This window comes from Triturus cristatus, chromosome 3_2 (genome assembly GCF_964204655.1).
Source record: "Triturus cristatus chromosome 3_2, aTriCri1.1, whole genome shotgun sequence".
In the NCBI taxonomy this organism is placed as follows: Eukaryota; Metazoa; Chordata; class Amphibia; order Caudata; family Salamandridae; genus Triturus; species Triturus cristatus.
Genome location: NC_140584.1, coordinates 696,134,530 through 696,151,672, shown reverse-complemented (window position 1 = coordinate 696,151,672; position 17,143 = coordinate 696,134,530). Strand labels below are relative to the sequence as shown.

Sequence of the window (17,143 nt, the reverse complement as noted above, 5' to 3'; positions counted from 1 at the left end):
GGTACCAGAAAGTAGTGGGACTAGCAACCACAACCTACTTCTGGGGCACGATCGCGCTCAATGGCTCTCTTGGCCAGGAAAGCCGTGACTTCCTGTTGGAGAAGACCCAGATGATCCTCCGACATGCGATGGTACTGAGGTGGCATGGCTGGAGGGGTATCCTCGAAGGGGAGGGAGTAGCCTTCGGACTATCTGCAAAACCCATCTGTCCGACGTGATGGTGTACCAGTGGGGGAGGTGATGGCGGATCCTGCCGCCCACTGGCATTTGATGGGCCTGAAATGTCGGACTAGGAAGACTTGGAGGCTGCTGCATAGGGGGGGTTGGTGGACTGGCCCGCCCGCTTGCCCCCTGAACCACGGCGGTGGTTCCCACGTCCCCGGCCGTGCGAAGATTGGGAAGGTTGCTGCGGCCTGTGGCTCTGGGTGGGACGTAGTGGGGTACCCCTTCCATAGCCACGAATGGGGTGAAAAGCAGACTGCGCTGGGCGAGTGGAGAGGCCCAAGGACTTGGTCATAGCCCTTGAAACGCTCTAGAGCGTTGTCCGCTTTGTCGCCAAAAAGGCGATGGCCATCAAAGGGCATGTCCATACGAGTGTTCTGGACTTCCCCAGAAAAGCTAGTTGACCTCATCCAGGCGTAGCGTCGAAGGGCTACCCACGTGGAAATCGTCCTGCCTAGAGAGTCGGTGGTATCCAGCCCACAACGGATCATAAACTTTGCCGCATCCCTCCCGGCGGCAACAGCCTGGGAGAGCACTGTCCGGGCATCCTTCGGACACTGAGGCAGCACTTGCACAACCGTGTCCCACACTGACTGGGAATAACGGCCAAAATACATGCAGTGTTAACCGATCGCAGTCCCAAGCTGGCGGAAGAAAAAATCTTCTTACCAAGATGGTCCAGCTTCTTGGATTCCCTTTCCTGTGGGGCGGTAGGAAATGCACTCTTGGAAGCAGAGGCTTGGACCACCAAGCTCTCAGAGATGGCGAGTCGGGAAAGGAAAGTGGGGTGAGCTGGGCGGTGGCGTTGGGCAATCATCCTATCCACGGGAGCCCCCTTGTTGGGCTTGGACCAGGTGCCCAAAAGGACGTCAGTATGGGCCTCATTAAACAGCAGCAGGGGCACCTAAGAGCTCGCTGCCGGCTGAAGCAATCAATCAATCAATCAATCAATCAAGAAATTTGTATTGCGCACTACTCACCCGGAAGGGTCTCAAGGCGCATGAGGGAGGGGGTCTGCTACTGCTCGAACACCCAGGTCTTGAGCTGTCTCCTGAAGGCGAGGTGATCCGGGGTCAGTCGCAGGTGGACGGGCAGGGAGTTCCATGTCTTAGCCGCCAGGTAGGAGAAGGATCTTCCTCCGGCGGTGGTTCTCTGGATGCGAGGGACGACGGCGAGGGCGAGGTTTGCGGATCGTAGCTGGCGGGTGGGCGTGTAGAAGGTCAGGCGGTCGTTGAGGTATCTTGGGCCGAGGTCGTGGAGGGATTTGTGTGCGTGGGTGAGGAGTCTGAACGTGATCCTCTTGTTGACGGGGAGCCAGTGCAGGTCCCTCAGATGGCTCGAGATGTGGCTGCGTCGGGGGACGTCCAGGATGAGTCGGGCAGAGGCGTTCTGGATACGTTGAAGTCTTTTCTGAAGCTTGGCTGTTGTACCGGCATAGAGGGTGTTTCCGTAGTCTAGTCTGCTGGTGACGAGGGCCTGGGTGACCGTCTTCCTGGTCTCGGTCGGGATCCAGCGGAAGATCTTACGGAGCATGCGAAGGTTGTGGAAGCAGGCTGAGGATACGGCGTTGACTTGTCTGGTTATAGATAGGGAGGAGTCCAGGATGACGCCCAAGTTGCGTGCGTGGTCCGTAGGCTTGGGTGCGGTGCCTAGGGCCGGGGGCCACCAGGAGTCGTCCCAAGCGGAGGGCGATGGTCCCAGGATGAGGACTTCTGTCTTGTCCGTGTTCAATTTCAGGCGGCTGATGTCCATCCATTTGGCGACGTCTTTCATCCCTTCGTGTAGGCTGGTTTTGGCGGTGTCGGGGTCTCTGGTGAGGGAGAGAATCAGCTGGGTGTCATCGGCGTAGGAGATGATGTTGAGGTTGTGTTGGCGTGCGATGGCAGCGAGGGGTTTCATGTAGATGTTGAAGAGAGTGGGGCTGAGCGATGATCTTTGCGGGACGCCGCAGATGACTCCGGTGGCCTCAGAGAGGAAAGGAGGGAGGCGTACTCTCTGTGTTCTGCCGGAGAGGTATGAGGTGATACATTCCAGGGCCGTCCCTTGGATGCCGGTGTCGTTGAGGCGTTGGACTAGGGTGCGGTGGCAGACCTCTGTCAGGAAGTTAGTCCTGACTGCCACTGTAGGGAGCTTGAGGTTGAGGGCCTCGGCCGCCCTACGCAACACCAGTGCGTATGATGCTCCCTCCTCTGTAGCCACGGTAGGAGGAGACAACACGCCAAGGTCACCCCCAGTTCCTCTCTCCAGTCCTGCTCTGAGTCGAGCTGATCTGTCAAAGGGTCACCTGCCCCCTCCCAGTCCTAATCCTCCTCCTCTGGGTGCCAATCTGGCCGAAAAGGGACCCCAGGAGTAAACAGAGGTGACGCCGGTCGGGTTCTGGGTCCACATCAGGACGCCGGCCAGGGGCACGACCGGCCTGAGTCCCTGGGACCCACAGGCGCGCCGGCAGAGTCGGGCTGTCCAAAGATGGCGTGCATCGCCTCGTAAAATGTACGAAGCTAGGCAGGAGTCGCTCTGGGTCCCAGGAAGGGAGGAAACTGCAGAGACGACTCTTCGGTCTCCACGCACGGAGCTGCGGGAGGGGCACCGCCCGCATCCCTCGTCGCGTCAGCTGACCGACGGGGAGAAGTCGAAGAGCGACGATGCTTCTTTGACTTCTTCTTGTGCTTTGAATTACCCGACCCCGAGTGCGAAGACTTCGAAGACTTGGACAAATGGTGATGGCTCCGCGACCGGTCCCTCGACCTCCCTCGCGACCGGGACCTCGAACGGCGCGGAGCCGACTACCTGCGCTCAAGAAGCTTTCGGGACCGCTCTCGCAAAGCCTTCGGAGCCATGGACCCGCAGTTGGAGCACGACTTGGGGTCGTGGTCGCGCTCCAGGCAAAAGAGGGACACACGATGAGGATCCATAATCGACATCAGTCGGGTACAGGAACTGCAGGCCTTGAAGCCAGGCATCCCTATGTACACCAGGAGTCGTAGACTCAAAAAAGACATTGACAAAAGTCGCTCAAAAAATTCAGTCAAAAAATGACTGGAGGTACCGCTCTCTCCGGATCTGCGCTGGCTGGCGTGGAAATAGAAAGAACTGACGTCAGCGCGCGAAGGCGGCGTCTATGTAGCTACCGCGATGTCGTACCAACGACCATGACGCCAACGACAGACGCGGAGCCGAACGACGCCACCTTCCGATGTGCAGAGGTACTGCTGATGAAAAAACTTTCCGAATCCAGTCTGACGCCTGAGGGTAATTCTAAGGTAAGGAATTTATAACTAACTTGTTTCTTTCAGACAAAAGGGAACTGACGTCAGCACGCCGACAAGGTCTTCTTATGGCTCTGGTGACGTTATACAGAGTCGCGAGTGGAGCCGTGCTATTATGACGTCCTTGTGGACGTAGGAGAGCGTAGAAAATAATTTCCGTGGAATGCTGGCGCTGGGGTAATTCAAAAGGTGAGGAACCCTCAGGCAGATGTACCATCAGAATTTTACATTATCCTTGGATGACAGAGCAAAGGACAGCTTTTCCCAAAGAGACTCTTCCCAGTCCCTCATGGCCCTTTCCGTTTCTTTCTTATAATTTGCCCTACAAGCCACAAGCTCTGGCTTGTCCCTAGTCTTAATCGTTTGCAATAGTTGAGTTTTGGCTGCCCTACATGCCTTAGTTTCCCAGGGCGATTCTTTCTGTCTCATGTGAGCACTTTAAGTCTTGGGCCAACAATTCTCTTATGTTATTAAAGAAATACTCATGGGGTTTTGTCAAAAACAGCTCTCTCTCATCTGGGGCAAGATTATTCAATAGCTCTGCATGCCTCCACAAGTTCAGGATGCCTCTCGACCCATCCCCATTTGATGGCCTTGCCGTTATTGGAAAGTTCAACATTTCCTGGGCTATCGAGCTGTTAGCAAGGGAGCCTAGCAGAGTCAAGCAGAGGGCACTGAGGTTGCTATCCACCCTTTCAAGAACTGCCATGTCCTGAACATATGGCCAGCACTTCGGGCTAATTAAAAAATAATCAATGCAGCTGGTGTTATTGGACCTGTTGATGGTATGCTTATCTTACGTGTCGGAAACAGTCCGCCAATTTGTGGCTCCTAAATCAAATGTTAGGGTGAAGGCAACAATCTGGGCAGCCCTTGGGGACCACCCTACAGGAGGGAGATCAATAGGCAGATTTTTCCATTATTTGTCTTGGTCTGTCAATAAATCAGGGTGCAGGGAATTGATTGGTTCAAAGGTAGCATTAAGATCGCCTGTTATAATAAGCCCCAGCCACCCCTATGCTTAGTCAGAAAATCTTCCAGAACAAGGGTATCTAAACTATGCAAAGATTGCCTTTTAGGAATAATCTCTTTATTAAAATTTGCAGAATGTCCCACATCAGGTGTTTTAAGTATTTGCCAACAGCATATAGGCTGGAAGACTACTAACTTAATGTGGTTTTGGATTAGAATCAGTGAGGCAGAGTTCAATATGTTACTGTGACTTAATCTTGTAGTACTTCTGAACTCCATGTGTAAGCCGGAAATACTGAAATTCAAAGTCAAGCCAGGAGTATTACAAGGTTAAGTCACAGTTACTCCTATACCAATATTTGTGAATCAGGCTCAGTTTGTCTTGATTGGATTCTGAACGTGGAGAGATTATTTGTACCAAAAGTGTTCTGGGAGCATGGTTAAAAAACACAATAGATAACATGCCAGTGTGATATACTTTTCTAAATGTGTTATTACCTTAATCATGTATTGAAGACTAACGATGAGCAGTGCAAATGCCCCACAAGTTGTCAAACAAATAAAAGATAAGAATATGTAAACACCCAGTCTTTGAGGCGTAATCATTCTGTTGTCTTCCGGAAGTTTTGTGGGTCTGCGGGGAAAAAAAGCGAGCGTTAGTGCTATTAAAAGGTATTTCTTTCTATTCTGTATACAGAAAAGTTAGCAAAAGCATCCTCCTGTTAAAATTGAGATTTTTTAAAGAGGAAATCATTAACACGCTATTTCTATAGATCTTTGAAAAGATGTTGGTGCTATTAAACATGTTGTAGACGTCTGTCTAAAAGAAATGGGCATTGTTTAATTTAACAACTGATGATCCTGCTTTACTTTCACACAGTGCTTAATTTGTAAGTAAAACATAAAAAAACATATGTGTATATATATATGTATGTATGTATATGTATATATATGTACACATATATGTGTGTATATATGTGTATATATATATCTCGTGTAGATATATATATATATATATATGTGTGTGTATATATGATATTTCTGTGGTATTGACAGGATCATGAAACACATACGGGTGGGGACAGAGAGAAACAGCTACGAGTTCTTTAATCAAGATATATTTTTGATCTAAACACCAGGATACCTTTTGGCCTTAATAGGGAGGAAGAATTGAATACCCATATTGGTTGCTAATGCCTTGTTCATATCTGTATTCAATGTCCATGACCCTGCTGTAATCACATCTAGGACTGTTGTCCATTTTATTACTCTGCAATAATTTTGATCTGTTATTCTTTATTAAGTTTCACATTTATTCTTTGGTGGAGGTGTTCTTTCCTCCTTGAGATATACATTTTTACATTGGGTGCACATTTACATTGGTCATGACTTGATTTTAGGTACCAGCCCACATGTTGACAGTTGTCCTTGATTATAGTTTCATTTCTGTGAACATCTCGACTTGCTGTCATGATTCATATCGGTAATGGTGCTTATATTGTTGGGCACTAGCCCTTGATTAGGAGGTTATCATCAGGGTTCCTCCGTTTTGTCCCATAGGGGGCTCCAGTATCCATTTATGATATATTTTTCCAAATATGTACATGGTCAGCGAGTTGTATGTTTGGGAAGCTATCCAAACAGGGCGCTTATCAAGCAAGTACCTGTTGAATCATATCTTTACCTCAATTAACTCTCATCGCTGATTTATTCACATTTCCACATTGATGCGATTTGGCATTTTGTGCATCCAGAGTGTATTAATCAGGATTGAAATGTATGCATGCTATATATGGCAAGTGTTACTGTTTGTTCCACGTTTTACATTTATGTAGAATAGATGGACTCACAATTTTAGCATTAGTATTTAATTTATATTATTATGGAAATTGTTTTCAAAATTTCATATATTAGAATGATAATATGGAATATGGCGAGGCTTCATCCATGATCCCTGCAGATATAAAGTTGACATATTGTGCGTATTAGCGATTTAATGAACTATGCAATGCCTGAATAACTCTTCTATATCTATGAATTGTAGTGACATATGACATGCATTCATGCAATCTCTTTATGTACAGGGCATGGATTAATGCCAGAAATTAAGATTGTGATTATGCCATTCTCGGTAAAGCATTTATCATCGTTTGTGATTATAAGGTTCAAAATCATGCTTTTTCATTATCAAGGAATTACACGCGATAGAGTAACTCTTCCATGTCTATTATGACGTATTATTATTGAAATGTTTTCCTGTCAACACTCTGGTAACTTGACAAAGGCCTTTTTACGGCTGAAACGCGGTGTGTTTTTTGAGCGATTAAACACTAGTAAAATCAGGACTGTGTGCCGCCTCACTCCTTTGGGTTTGAACAGATTGTTGATATTTATAGATATATATAGATATAGATATATATATATTTGTGTGTGTGTATAATTATATATAGTAACATACATATAAAAAAAAAAATATATATATATATATATATATATTATATTATTATATATATATTACCTACTGGCGGTCGCCAGTAGGTAGTTATAGTTAGGACCAAGTTTCCATAGGAAGAGCATTTTTTGTTTTCCTTATAACTTTGGCGTCAATTGATGAATCTTCATGAAATGTTCCAAACTAATTCTTTGTTCATATCAGCTCCTATGTGGGATGTTTGGGGGTGATTCGTCAAGGGGGGCGAGAAAAAAGGGGCGTCCCAAAATGTGTTTTCTCCATAGGAAACTTTAGACGAGGCTACCGGTTGAACGGAATTACCTCAAATTTGGCGGGGAGAAGGGTCTTGGTCTAGAAAGCACGGTTTTGTTTATTTGGTGCAAATCCGTTCAGTAGTTTTTGAGAAATATCGAAATTTACAGATATCGATATTTGGGAATTCTGCCCTCTGATTGGCTGATGCTTTACGAGCACGCGCTTGCTGCTTATTGGCTGTGAGCGGTGCGAGCGGTTGTAACTAGGAAGTGTTGGCTGCTATTTTGTGATTCCGTTGAAGAGAGTAAGGGGAAAAAAGGGCGAAAAGAGTAGGAAAGAGGAGAGTAGGAGCACTGTGAGGTCTGTGGGGTGGTTAGGGTGTGCTACACAGGGAGTGTGAAGTGAAGTATTCACCCCTAGCAGTGTGAAAGTGCTGTTTTGACCAGAGTGAGATGGTGCTGAGGTGAGGTGCCAGTACACTCTGGGATGAGACCGTGAGCTGATTGCTGTAAACTAATTTGCTCCAGGCACTGTAGCATACTGGCCGCTGGAGCATAGCTGTGCAAGTGGTGTTGAACAAGTTATTTACCTTCGGTAACGCTTTTTCTGGTGGATACAGTATCTGCCTGTGGATTTCCTCACCTTGTGAATATCTCCTGCGCCAGCAACATTCGGAAACTTTTGTAGCTCTCCACGAGGACGACGTCACAGAGGCAAGGCTCCGCTCGCAGCTCCGCTGACGTCACTGGATCCATAATAAGACCTCGTTGGCGTGATGACGTCAGTTCCGCCCTTTTTTCCGTGCCTTTGAGGCACACGGACGGACTGACAGCAATATATATACAGTGTACACGGTACATAATACACAGTTTGAAGATAATACAGGAAGGCAAAATAAATAGCACTCTTCCTTTGACAGTAATAAACGAATTTTGAAACATTATCACTATTGTAGGTATACAAGGGTGGACAACGGGGAAGCGGGCGGGTCAGTGAGGAATCCACAGGCAGATACTGTATCCACCAGAAAAAGCGGTACCGAAGGTAAGTAACTTGTTCTTCTGATGGATACATCTGCCAGTGGATTCCTCACCTTGTGAAAAGATTCCCACAGCAGTCCCACTCCCGGAGGAGGGTGTCCACCATTCTATACCAGAAAGTCCTGAAGGATGGAACAAGCAAAGTGTCCGTCCCTCCTCACCTCGGAATCCAAGCAGTAATGCTTCGCGAAAGTGTGGAGGGAGGCCCAAGTTGCCGCTCTACAAATGTCCTCCACAGGAACACCTCTAGATAAGGCAGATGTAGAAGACTTTGCCCTGGTAGAACGAGCCCTTATACCCTCTGGAGGTTCCTTGATTTGATTGATTTGATTGATTTGATTTATCTATTTGTATAGCGCGCGATTGCCCGAGGGCGTCTTGGCGCTGAGATATACCACTGGGTCTGATGATGTTGACTACAGATGTGTGGAGAAAAGCCATGTTTTGACTTCCTTTCTGAAGGATTTCAGGGATGGGCTAGTTTTTATGTCTAGTGGTAGTTGGTTCCATATTTTTGCTGCGTGTACCAGGAAGCTTCTTCCGCCCCAGTTAGTTTTCCGAAATCTAGGGACCCTGATGCATTTCGTTTGGCTGGATCTGAGTAATCTGTTTGGCTAATATAGTTGCAGATGTGATTTTAGAAATTGTGATCCAATTCCGTTTAGTGCTTTGTATGTTAAGCATAATGATTTAAAATGTATCCTACTTACAATTGGTAGCCAGTGCAGATTTTTTAGTTTATGGCTTACTTGTTCGAACTTTGGTATTCCTAGTATCAACCTGGCTGCTGCATTCTGCAGGCGTTGTAGTTTAAGTAGGATTTTCTTCCTTGCTCCGGCGTATAAGCCGTTCCCGTAATCCAATCTGGACAAGGCTAATGCTGTCACCACTGTCTTGCATGAATCATACGGTAGGTACGGTAGAATCTTTTTGATCATTTTTAGAATGTACAAGAGTGACGAAGCTAGTTTACTGGCTTGAGCGTCGAAAGAAAGGTTAGTGTCTAACATGATCCCTAGGTTTTTTACCTTTTCTGACGGCTCTGGGCATCTTCCCATATCTTTAGGCCACCATATGGGGGACCATATGTTTGTATCTCTTCCTAGTATCATGACTTCGCTCTTGTCCCCGTTTAACTTTAAGCAATTCATTTTCATCCATTGACTGATTTTTGTCATGCAGATTTGAAATTTTTCTGCTGTGTCCTGTACCTCCTTGCTTATTGACACCACAATTTGGGTGTCGTCAGCGTAGGATATAGGAGTGAAGCCGTTGTTCCTTATTATTTGTGCAAGTGGAGCTACATATAAATTAAAAAGAGTAGGGCTCTTTGATGAGCCCTGCGGGACTCCGCATGGTAGATTGAACAGCTTGGATTTCGCTTCTCCTAATTCTACTGAGAAAGTTCTATTCTCTAGGTAGGAGGCTGTGAGAGCGCATGCTGTATCATGTATGTATGCTGTTTTTAACCGTGTAATAAGGATTTCGTGGCTGACCGTGTCGAAGGCCGCCGATAAGTCGAGTAATTTCAAGGCGGCCTTCGATCCATTGTCCATTATTTGCCTAAGCTCCTCCACTGCTGTGATTAGGGCCGTCTCCGTCCCTTGTTCTACCCGGAAACCGAACTGGGAGTGATCCAGCCAATCTCCGTCCGTCAAATGTTGGGATAGCTGTTTATTTAGCAGTTTCTCCAAGATTTTTGCGGCAAAGGGGATCCTGGCTATGGGTCTATAATTGCTGGGATTTTCGCAATCTAGGTTGGGTTTTTTCAGAAGTGGCCTGATAGATATCATCTTCCAGTCATCTGGGAAGATATTGGAGTTGATAATTTTGGAGAATAATTTTTCCAGTACTAGGCTTAGTTGTATGGAACAAACCTGCATTATTTTGGGTGGACAAGGGTCCGTTGGGCTGCCTGAGTTGGTAGTGTAGATCTCTTTCTCAATCTGTTCGGCTGTAGGTGGTGTAAATCTAAAAACTGATTGATCTTGTTGAGTTGGTAGCTGTGATGTGTCCCCTTCTATTGTCTCAGTGTTCTGATTTTTGAAGGAATCGTACACTGATGAAACTTTATTCACGAAGTATTCTCCTAGTATGTTGCAGAAGTCTGATGATCGTGCTTCTGGGTTGTTGTTTTCGAACTTTGATAGTTTTTTGACAGTATAAAAGAGGGTTTTGCTGGAGTTTTTTGACTCGTTGATCTTTTTAACGAAGTATTTACTTTTTTCTGCTATTATTAGTTTTTTGTAGCTGTTTAGGGTATCTTTGTATTCTTGTCTGAGTTGGGTATCGTAATTAGTTCTCCATTTTTTTCTCGGCTCTTCTACAAGTTTGTTTTTGTGTTTTTAGAGCTTCTGAGAACCAGGGTTGTGATGGGGTTTTTCTTTTAAGCGTAGCCTTTTTTTGTGGGACTGTTAGATCGACTGCCTTCTCTATCCATTCATTAAATTGTTTGCAGGCTATATTACTGTTGTCGTCTAATGTAGGCTGGGATATTTGGAGTTTTTCTATAAATGCTTGTTGTCAATTTTAGACCAGTCACGGTAGGTTACTTGTTTAATATGCTCTACCGGTCTTCTAGTGTCCTCTTTAATTTCCAGTGTGAATCTTACTAGTTTGTGGTCTGACCATGGGATTGGGAGAGTGTCAATTTTGTTCAAGCTCTGACATGATGTGAAAATACCATCTATCGTATGTCCGGCATTGTGGGTACCTAATAGAACTTTCTGTTTCAGGTCGAAGTTTGCCATTGCATCAATGAATGCTGCTATCTTAGGGTCTGAATTTTTCTCTAGATGCAGATTGAAATCACCTAAGATGGTATAGTCTGGACATGACACACTAGATTCAAGAAATGGACTTAACAAGTCTATTAAGGGAGTTTTTGCACTAGGTGGTCTATATATTAGTATTCCATTAAACGTGTAATTGTTTGTAATTTTTATTTGGAAGGTTAATGTTTCGCAGTCTGCGGTGCTACCTTTATGTGAGGTTTTAGTTCTAAGACCGTCCTTCGCTATGATTGCTAACCCTCCTCCCCGTTTTATTTTTCTGTCAGCTCTGTAGAAAGAGTATCCCTCCGGGATCGCTAAGGCCAGATCAGCATCTGATGCCTCATCTGCCCATGTTTCGGTAATGAATAATATATCAATGTTTTGTTCATCTATTAGTTCGGCTGTTTGAGTATTATGTTTGACCAATGACCTAGCATTAATTAAACCTGTTTTCAAAATATGGTTTCTATATCTTGGAGTCTCGGTTTTATCCATATTTTTAACGGGAAGAAAGTCGAATGTGAGTGGGCAAGACAGACATTTCTTACCTTCTTTGTGTGGCTCTATTTGAGCGCATGTGATGTTTGGTCTCAGCCCTCGAAGTTCCTGGCTGGAGTATTTCCACTGTATTTTATCGGGGTTATTTTGAATAGGGGATATGGCCCTGGGCCCGGTCTTGGCGCGGACAGGCGCAGACGGGCTTGCCTTAGGCGCGCCTTCGGCGCGCCATCGTCGCGCCCGCTGCACGTTTGTGGAGGGCACATTTTCTAGTGGGATGGGAGGGGGCGTGGCCTGCGTCGGTGGGCGTGGCTTGTACTCGCTCCGATTTTGGCGCCAAGAACTCCGACCCGCCGCAGCCCTGAGATCGGCAGCGCGGGGAGTTCTTAACAGCCAAAGAGTAACAAATCTTGATGCACAAGATAATCCATCTGGAAAGGGTGCGCTTGTGCATCGCTCTGCCCTTCCTGCAGCTAACAAAGCCCACGAAGAGCTAGTCGTCCACTCGAAAGTCCTTAGTCCTATCAAGGTAGAAACTCACCGCCCTCTTAGGATCCAAGCGGTGAAGCCGCTCCTCCTCCTTGGAAGGGTGAGGGGAGGATAGAAGGTAGGAAGGGTAATGGATTGCCCCAGATGGAAAGGAGTTACCACCTTAGACAGAAAAGCAGCTCTGGTCCTGAGTACCATTCTATCAGCATGAATGGTAAAAAATGGGGGTTTTGAACTCAGAGCTTGAAGCTCACTTACCCTCCTTGCCGAGGTAATGGCAACGAGAAAGACCTTTTAAAAGATAACAGCCTTAAGGGACATTTGTGCAAGGGCTCGAAAGGAGAACCCATCAGGTAAGTTAAGACAAGATTTAAGTCCCATTGAGGCACAATAAAAGGAGTAGGCGGAAACTTATTGGTAAGGCCCTTAAGGAATCGTAAAACAATAGGTGACCTAAACAATGACGGCTGATCTGGAAGCAAAGGAAAGCTTACAAAGCTGATAGATATCCCTTCACAGTAGCTACAGCAAAGCCTTGCTGGGCAAGAGAAAGAGCAAACTGAAGGATGTTGGATAAACGAGTCCTCAAAGGATCAATACACTTCTCTCCTCACCAAAGGACAAATTTAGACCACCTATAAGAATAGACTGTTTTGGTGGAATGACGGTTGGCCGACAAAATAACGTCCACCACGTCAGGCGGGAGAGAAAAACAATTCAGGTTGCCCCGTTCAATCTCCAGGCATGAAGGTGTAAGCTCTGGAGGTGGGGGTGTAGAACCTGCCCCTCTGACTGCGAGAGGAGGTCTGCCCTGAGAGGGAGACGGAGACGGAGGGCACAAGGAGAGGTGGAGAAGATCTGTATACCACACCCTTCTTGGCCAATCCGGGGCGATGAATATGACTTGGGCCCGGTCTTGGCGAATCTTCCTCAGAACCCGAGGAATCAAGGGTATGGGAGGAAACGCGTAAAGGAGTTGTGAGCTCCAACTCAACTGAAACGCGTCCCCCACAGCTCCCTGCATCGGATACTGGAGACTGCAGAATGACGGGCAGTGAGCGTTCTCGTGAGTGGCAAACAGGTCCACCCAAGGAGTTCCCCACGTCCGAAAGCTGTGCTGAACTACCTCTGGATGAAGCCTCCACTTGTGGTCGGCGATAAACTGTCGACTGAGACTGTCTACACGCTCGTTCAGAACTCCGGCCAGATGATTTGCTATCAGACACATCTGATGATCCTGAACCCAGGACCAGAGACGCAGAGCCTCTCTGCAGAGACAATGCGACCCCACTCCTCCCTGCTTGTTGACATACCACATCGCAGTAGTGTTGTCCGTCAGTTCTTGAACCGACTGACCGTGAAGGGAAGGGAGGAAGGCCTTGAGCGCCAAACGTATCGCCCGTAATTCCAGAAGGTTGATGTGAAGCAACCTTTCCTCTGGAGACCAAAGACCCTTGATCTCCAGATCCCCCAGATGGACACCCCACCCTAAAGTGGATGCATCAGTTATCACCGTGGCCACCGATGGAGGAAGATGGAAAGGCTTTCCTTGAGACAGATTGCCCTCCACACTCCACCAAGACAGATCCGCTGCAGCTTCTCTGGAGATCCTCACAGACTCCCTGAGATCTCCCTTGTGCTGATACCACTGCCTGCGGAGGCACCACTGGAGGGCCCTCGTGTGCCAGCGTGCATGGTTGACCAACAGAATGCAGGAAGCAAACAGACCGAGCAGAGGAAGGACCTTCAGGACTGGAACGACCGCTCCATTGTAAAACAAGGGAATCATTTCCTGTATGTCGAGAATCCTTGGTGGAGGTGGGAATGCTCGACACACAGTAGTGTCCAGTACCGCCCCTATGAACAGGTTGCGCTGAGAGGGCACCAGGTGAGATTTGGGCACGTTTATCGAGAAACCCAATTTGTACAACAGCGGAGTTGTATCCTGCAGATGATGAAGCACTTTCTCTGGCGACTCCGCTTTGATCAGCCAGTCGTCCAGATAGGGGAAAACTGGAATCCCCGACCTTCTGAGATGGGCTGCCACCACTGCCATCACCTTGGTGAAGACTTGAGGGGCAGTAGTAAGACCAAACGAAAGGACCGCAAACTGATAATGTTGCGACCCTACCGTAAGACAGAGATACTTCCTGTGCGACTTCAGGATAGGGATGTGAAAATACGCATCCTGCAAGTCGATCGACACAACCCAGTCCTCCTGTTGCAGCGCTTGAAGAACCTGCGTAAGGGTGAGCAGCTTGAACTTCTCTTGCTTCAGAAAAAGATTCAAGATCCTGAGGTCCAGGATTGGACGCAGCCTGCCATCCTTCTTCGGAATCAGGAAATACCGAGAGTAGCATCCCTGACCCCTTTCCTGCTCTGGAACCACCTCTATCGCACCTTTTTTTAGTAACGTTAGGACCTCCTTCTGCAGGAGAAGAAGATGGTTCTCCGAGCAAGCACCTTGGCAAGGAGGGAAATTCAGAGGAAATTCCCGAAAGGGAAGGGCGTACCCATTTTCTACAAGATCTAGAACCCAAAGGACTGTAGTAACCGATTCCCAATCTTGTAGAAAATGGGTAAGCCGGCCCCCCACAGGACCAACATGATCCAGAATGGTGAATCTAGGGCTGCTTTGCAGTGGTGGGAGGGACGGAGGAAGAGGAGGAGGAGGAGAGCTGTCGACCTTGAGCACGACCTCTGATTCTGCCCTTGTAGCTCTTATACAGGGAGTTCTGTTGCCGTTGTTGCTGCTGCTGCTGGGGCTGCCTGTAGGTCCGAAAGGACAATCTCCCAAAGCCTCTGTACCTCCTAAAATAACCCCTAGGTTGTGTCTGCAGACCCAGAGATTTGACCGTGGCTTTGCTTTCTTTAAATCTCGCCAATGCAGCATCAGCTTTTTTGCCAAAAAGCCCAGAGCCGTCAAAAGGCAAGTCCAAAAGAGTTGCCTGCCCATCAGGGGAGAACTCGGATGATTTCAGCCACGCACTCCTCCTTGTGGCAACAGAAGAGCCCATAATTCTAGCGACAGAGTCTGCAGTATCCAGGCCACTCTGGATAACCTGACATGCAGCTGCCTGAGTGTCTGATAGTACCTCTGTCTTCCTCTGATAACTTAGGGGCCAGTTGTTTTGCTGAATCCATGAGAGTATGGATAAATCGGCCCAAAAGACAGGTGGCATTTGTCAATTTTAAAGCCATTCTTGCCGAAGAGAAGACTTTCTTGGCTGACTGGTGAAGATTTTTAGCGTCCCCGTCACTAGGAACCTGAGGAAAGGCACCTGAAGACCTCTTAGAGCAAGCAGCCTGAACCACCAGACTTTCCGGAGAAGGATGAGAAGTAAGAAAGTCTGGATCTCCTGGAGCCGCCTGTACCTTCTAGCCACCGTTTTAGAGACCGCAGGAGCTGAAAAGGGCTTTCACCATATCTCCAAAACTGGTTCAGTGATGGCCTCATTAAATGGTAGTAAGGGCTCTGACACCTTGGAGGGAGAATGCAAAACCTCAGTGAGGATATTTGGCGTGAATTCAGCAGTTGGTAGCTGTAGATTCAAAAGCTCTGCAGCCTTTTCAATAACCATGTGGTAGGGAGCCACATCTTTGGAGGGGGCATCAGCTGGAGGAGTAATCTCCCACTCTGGTGATCAATCCAGGCCACTAGCCTCTTTCAACCCTTCAAACAAATCATCAGACTCCATGAGTTCACCCTCTTCCATCTCCTCAATCTGGTACCTTTGCTCTTCCAGGACTCTTTGAGCCTCTCGCCAGGACCTAATTCTCAAGACCGGTATCGGGGGCACCGTAACCGACTCCGACGGAGCCGGCGTCGAACACGGAGCCGGAGGAGCAGCCGGAGTCGAATGAGGTCGAGCTGGTGAAGATGGAAGCGGCGTCGATGTCCTCGGCGCCGGGAAATGCCAAGACGGCGTCGCCGGGAATAAAGGCATAAATGGAGCCTGAGCGTAGGCTTGAGGAACCCCCAGATTGAAAGCCATCGGACCCATGGGACCCGAAGATGCTCCAGAGGGGTACATCGCTCCATTGAAGATCCCATACATCGCATTCAAATAGTGCGAAGGATCCTGACCTGGAAAGGGGGGATATGGCTCAGGCTGAGGCATAACCGGACTCAGGCCGATCAGCGCTGACAGTGGAACCAGCGGAGTCGAAGCCTCATCAGGAGCCGGATCTTCTTCAGCCGGAGAATGAGCCGGCATCGGAGATGGAGCCGGAGAATGCTCCGGTGAAGCCACAGGAGAGGTCAGGCCAACAGGAGAAGCAGGAATAGAGACAGAAGAAGGAGACACAAAGTTCTTACGACGTCGAGTAGGCGAAGCCGATCTCGGAGCCGCTTCTCTATCCGAACGGTGTTGAGAACCATGCCTCTACTTCTTTTTGTGCTTCTTGGACTTCGAAGCATGTCCCAATGTCGATTTCGATGGCGACCTCGACTTCGATCTGGATCGTCTTCGACCCCTCTTCTCCTTTTTCATTCTGGCAATAAATAACTTGGCTTCTCTTTCTTTTAAAGCTTTTGTACTCATCTTGCGGCAGCAAGAGCATCCCTCGACGTCGTGATCCGACGACAGGCACCAGACACAGTCCTCATGCAGATCCGTAATGGACATATGCTTGCCGCACTCCCTGCACGGCTTGAATCCGGACTTTTTTGTCGACATCTTCAACAGAAAGCAAGAAGAAAGAGAGAGACACAGCAGAAAAACAAAGTAACTAGCCAAAGCTGCGGAGAGTCCCAGGAAACCGTTAGCGTCAACGGCGGGGAAAAAAGGGAACTGACGTCATCACGCTGACGAGGTCTTCTTATGGATCGGATCCAGTGACTTCAGCGGAGCCGCGAGCGGAGCAGTGCTTCTGTGACGTCGTCCTCGTCGGCGTGGAGAGCTACAAAAGTTTCCGAATGTTGCTGGCGCAAGGGATATTCACAAGGTGAGGAATCCACTGGCAGGTGTATCCATCAGAAAGTAAGGGTTTAGACTATAGCGGGAGTGGGAAGCAAACTACTCACCCCTACCGGTCTGAAGACTCAAATGGAGTATTTTAGCATGCGGGAATAAAGAAATAATCATGACAAATGTAATGCAGACTGTTGCAATGCCACAGAAGACAAATGGTGAAATCAGGTGTGTTTAAGAAAGTGGCTGTGTGGGATAAAGC

At 47.8% G+C, this 17,143-nt stretch overlaps 1 protein-coding gene across 1 annotated transcript in view; it reads right to left on the bottom strand.

Moving 5' to 3' along the window:
- Nucleotides 1-17,143, bottom strand: part of PGAP1 (post-GPI attachment to proteins inositol deacylase 1) — a 760,293-nt gene that overhangs the window by 127,355 nt on the left and 615,795 nt on the right. The window contains exon 23 of the mRNA XM_085648756.1: nt 4,959-5,094. Coding sequence (XP_085504882.1) covers nt 4,959-5,094 — 136 coding nt within the window. The remainder of the gene's footprint in view (nt 1-4,958; nt 5,095-17,143) is intronic.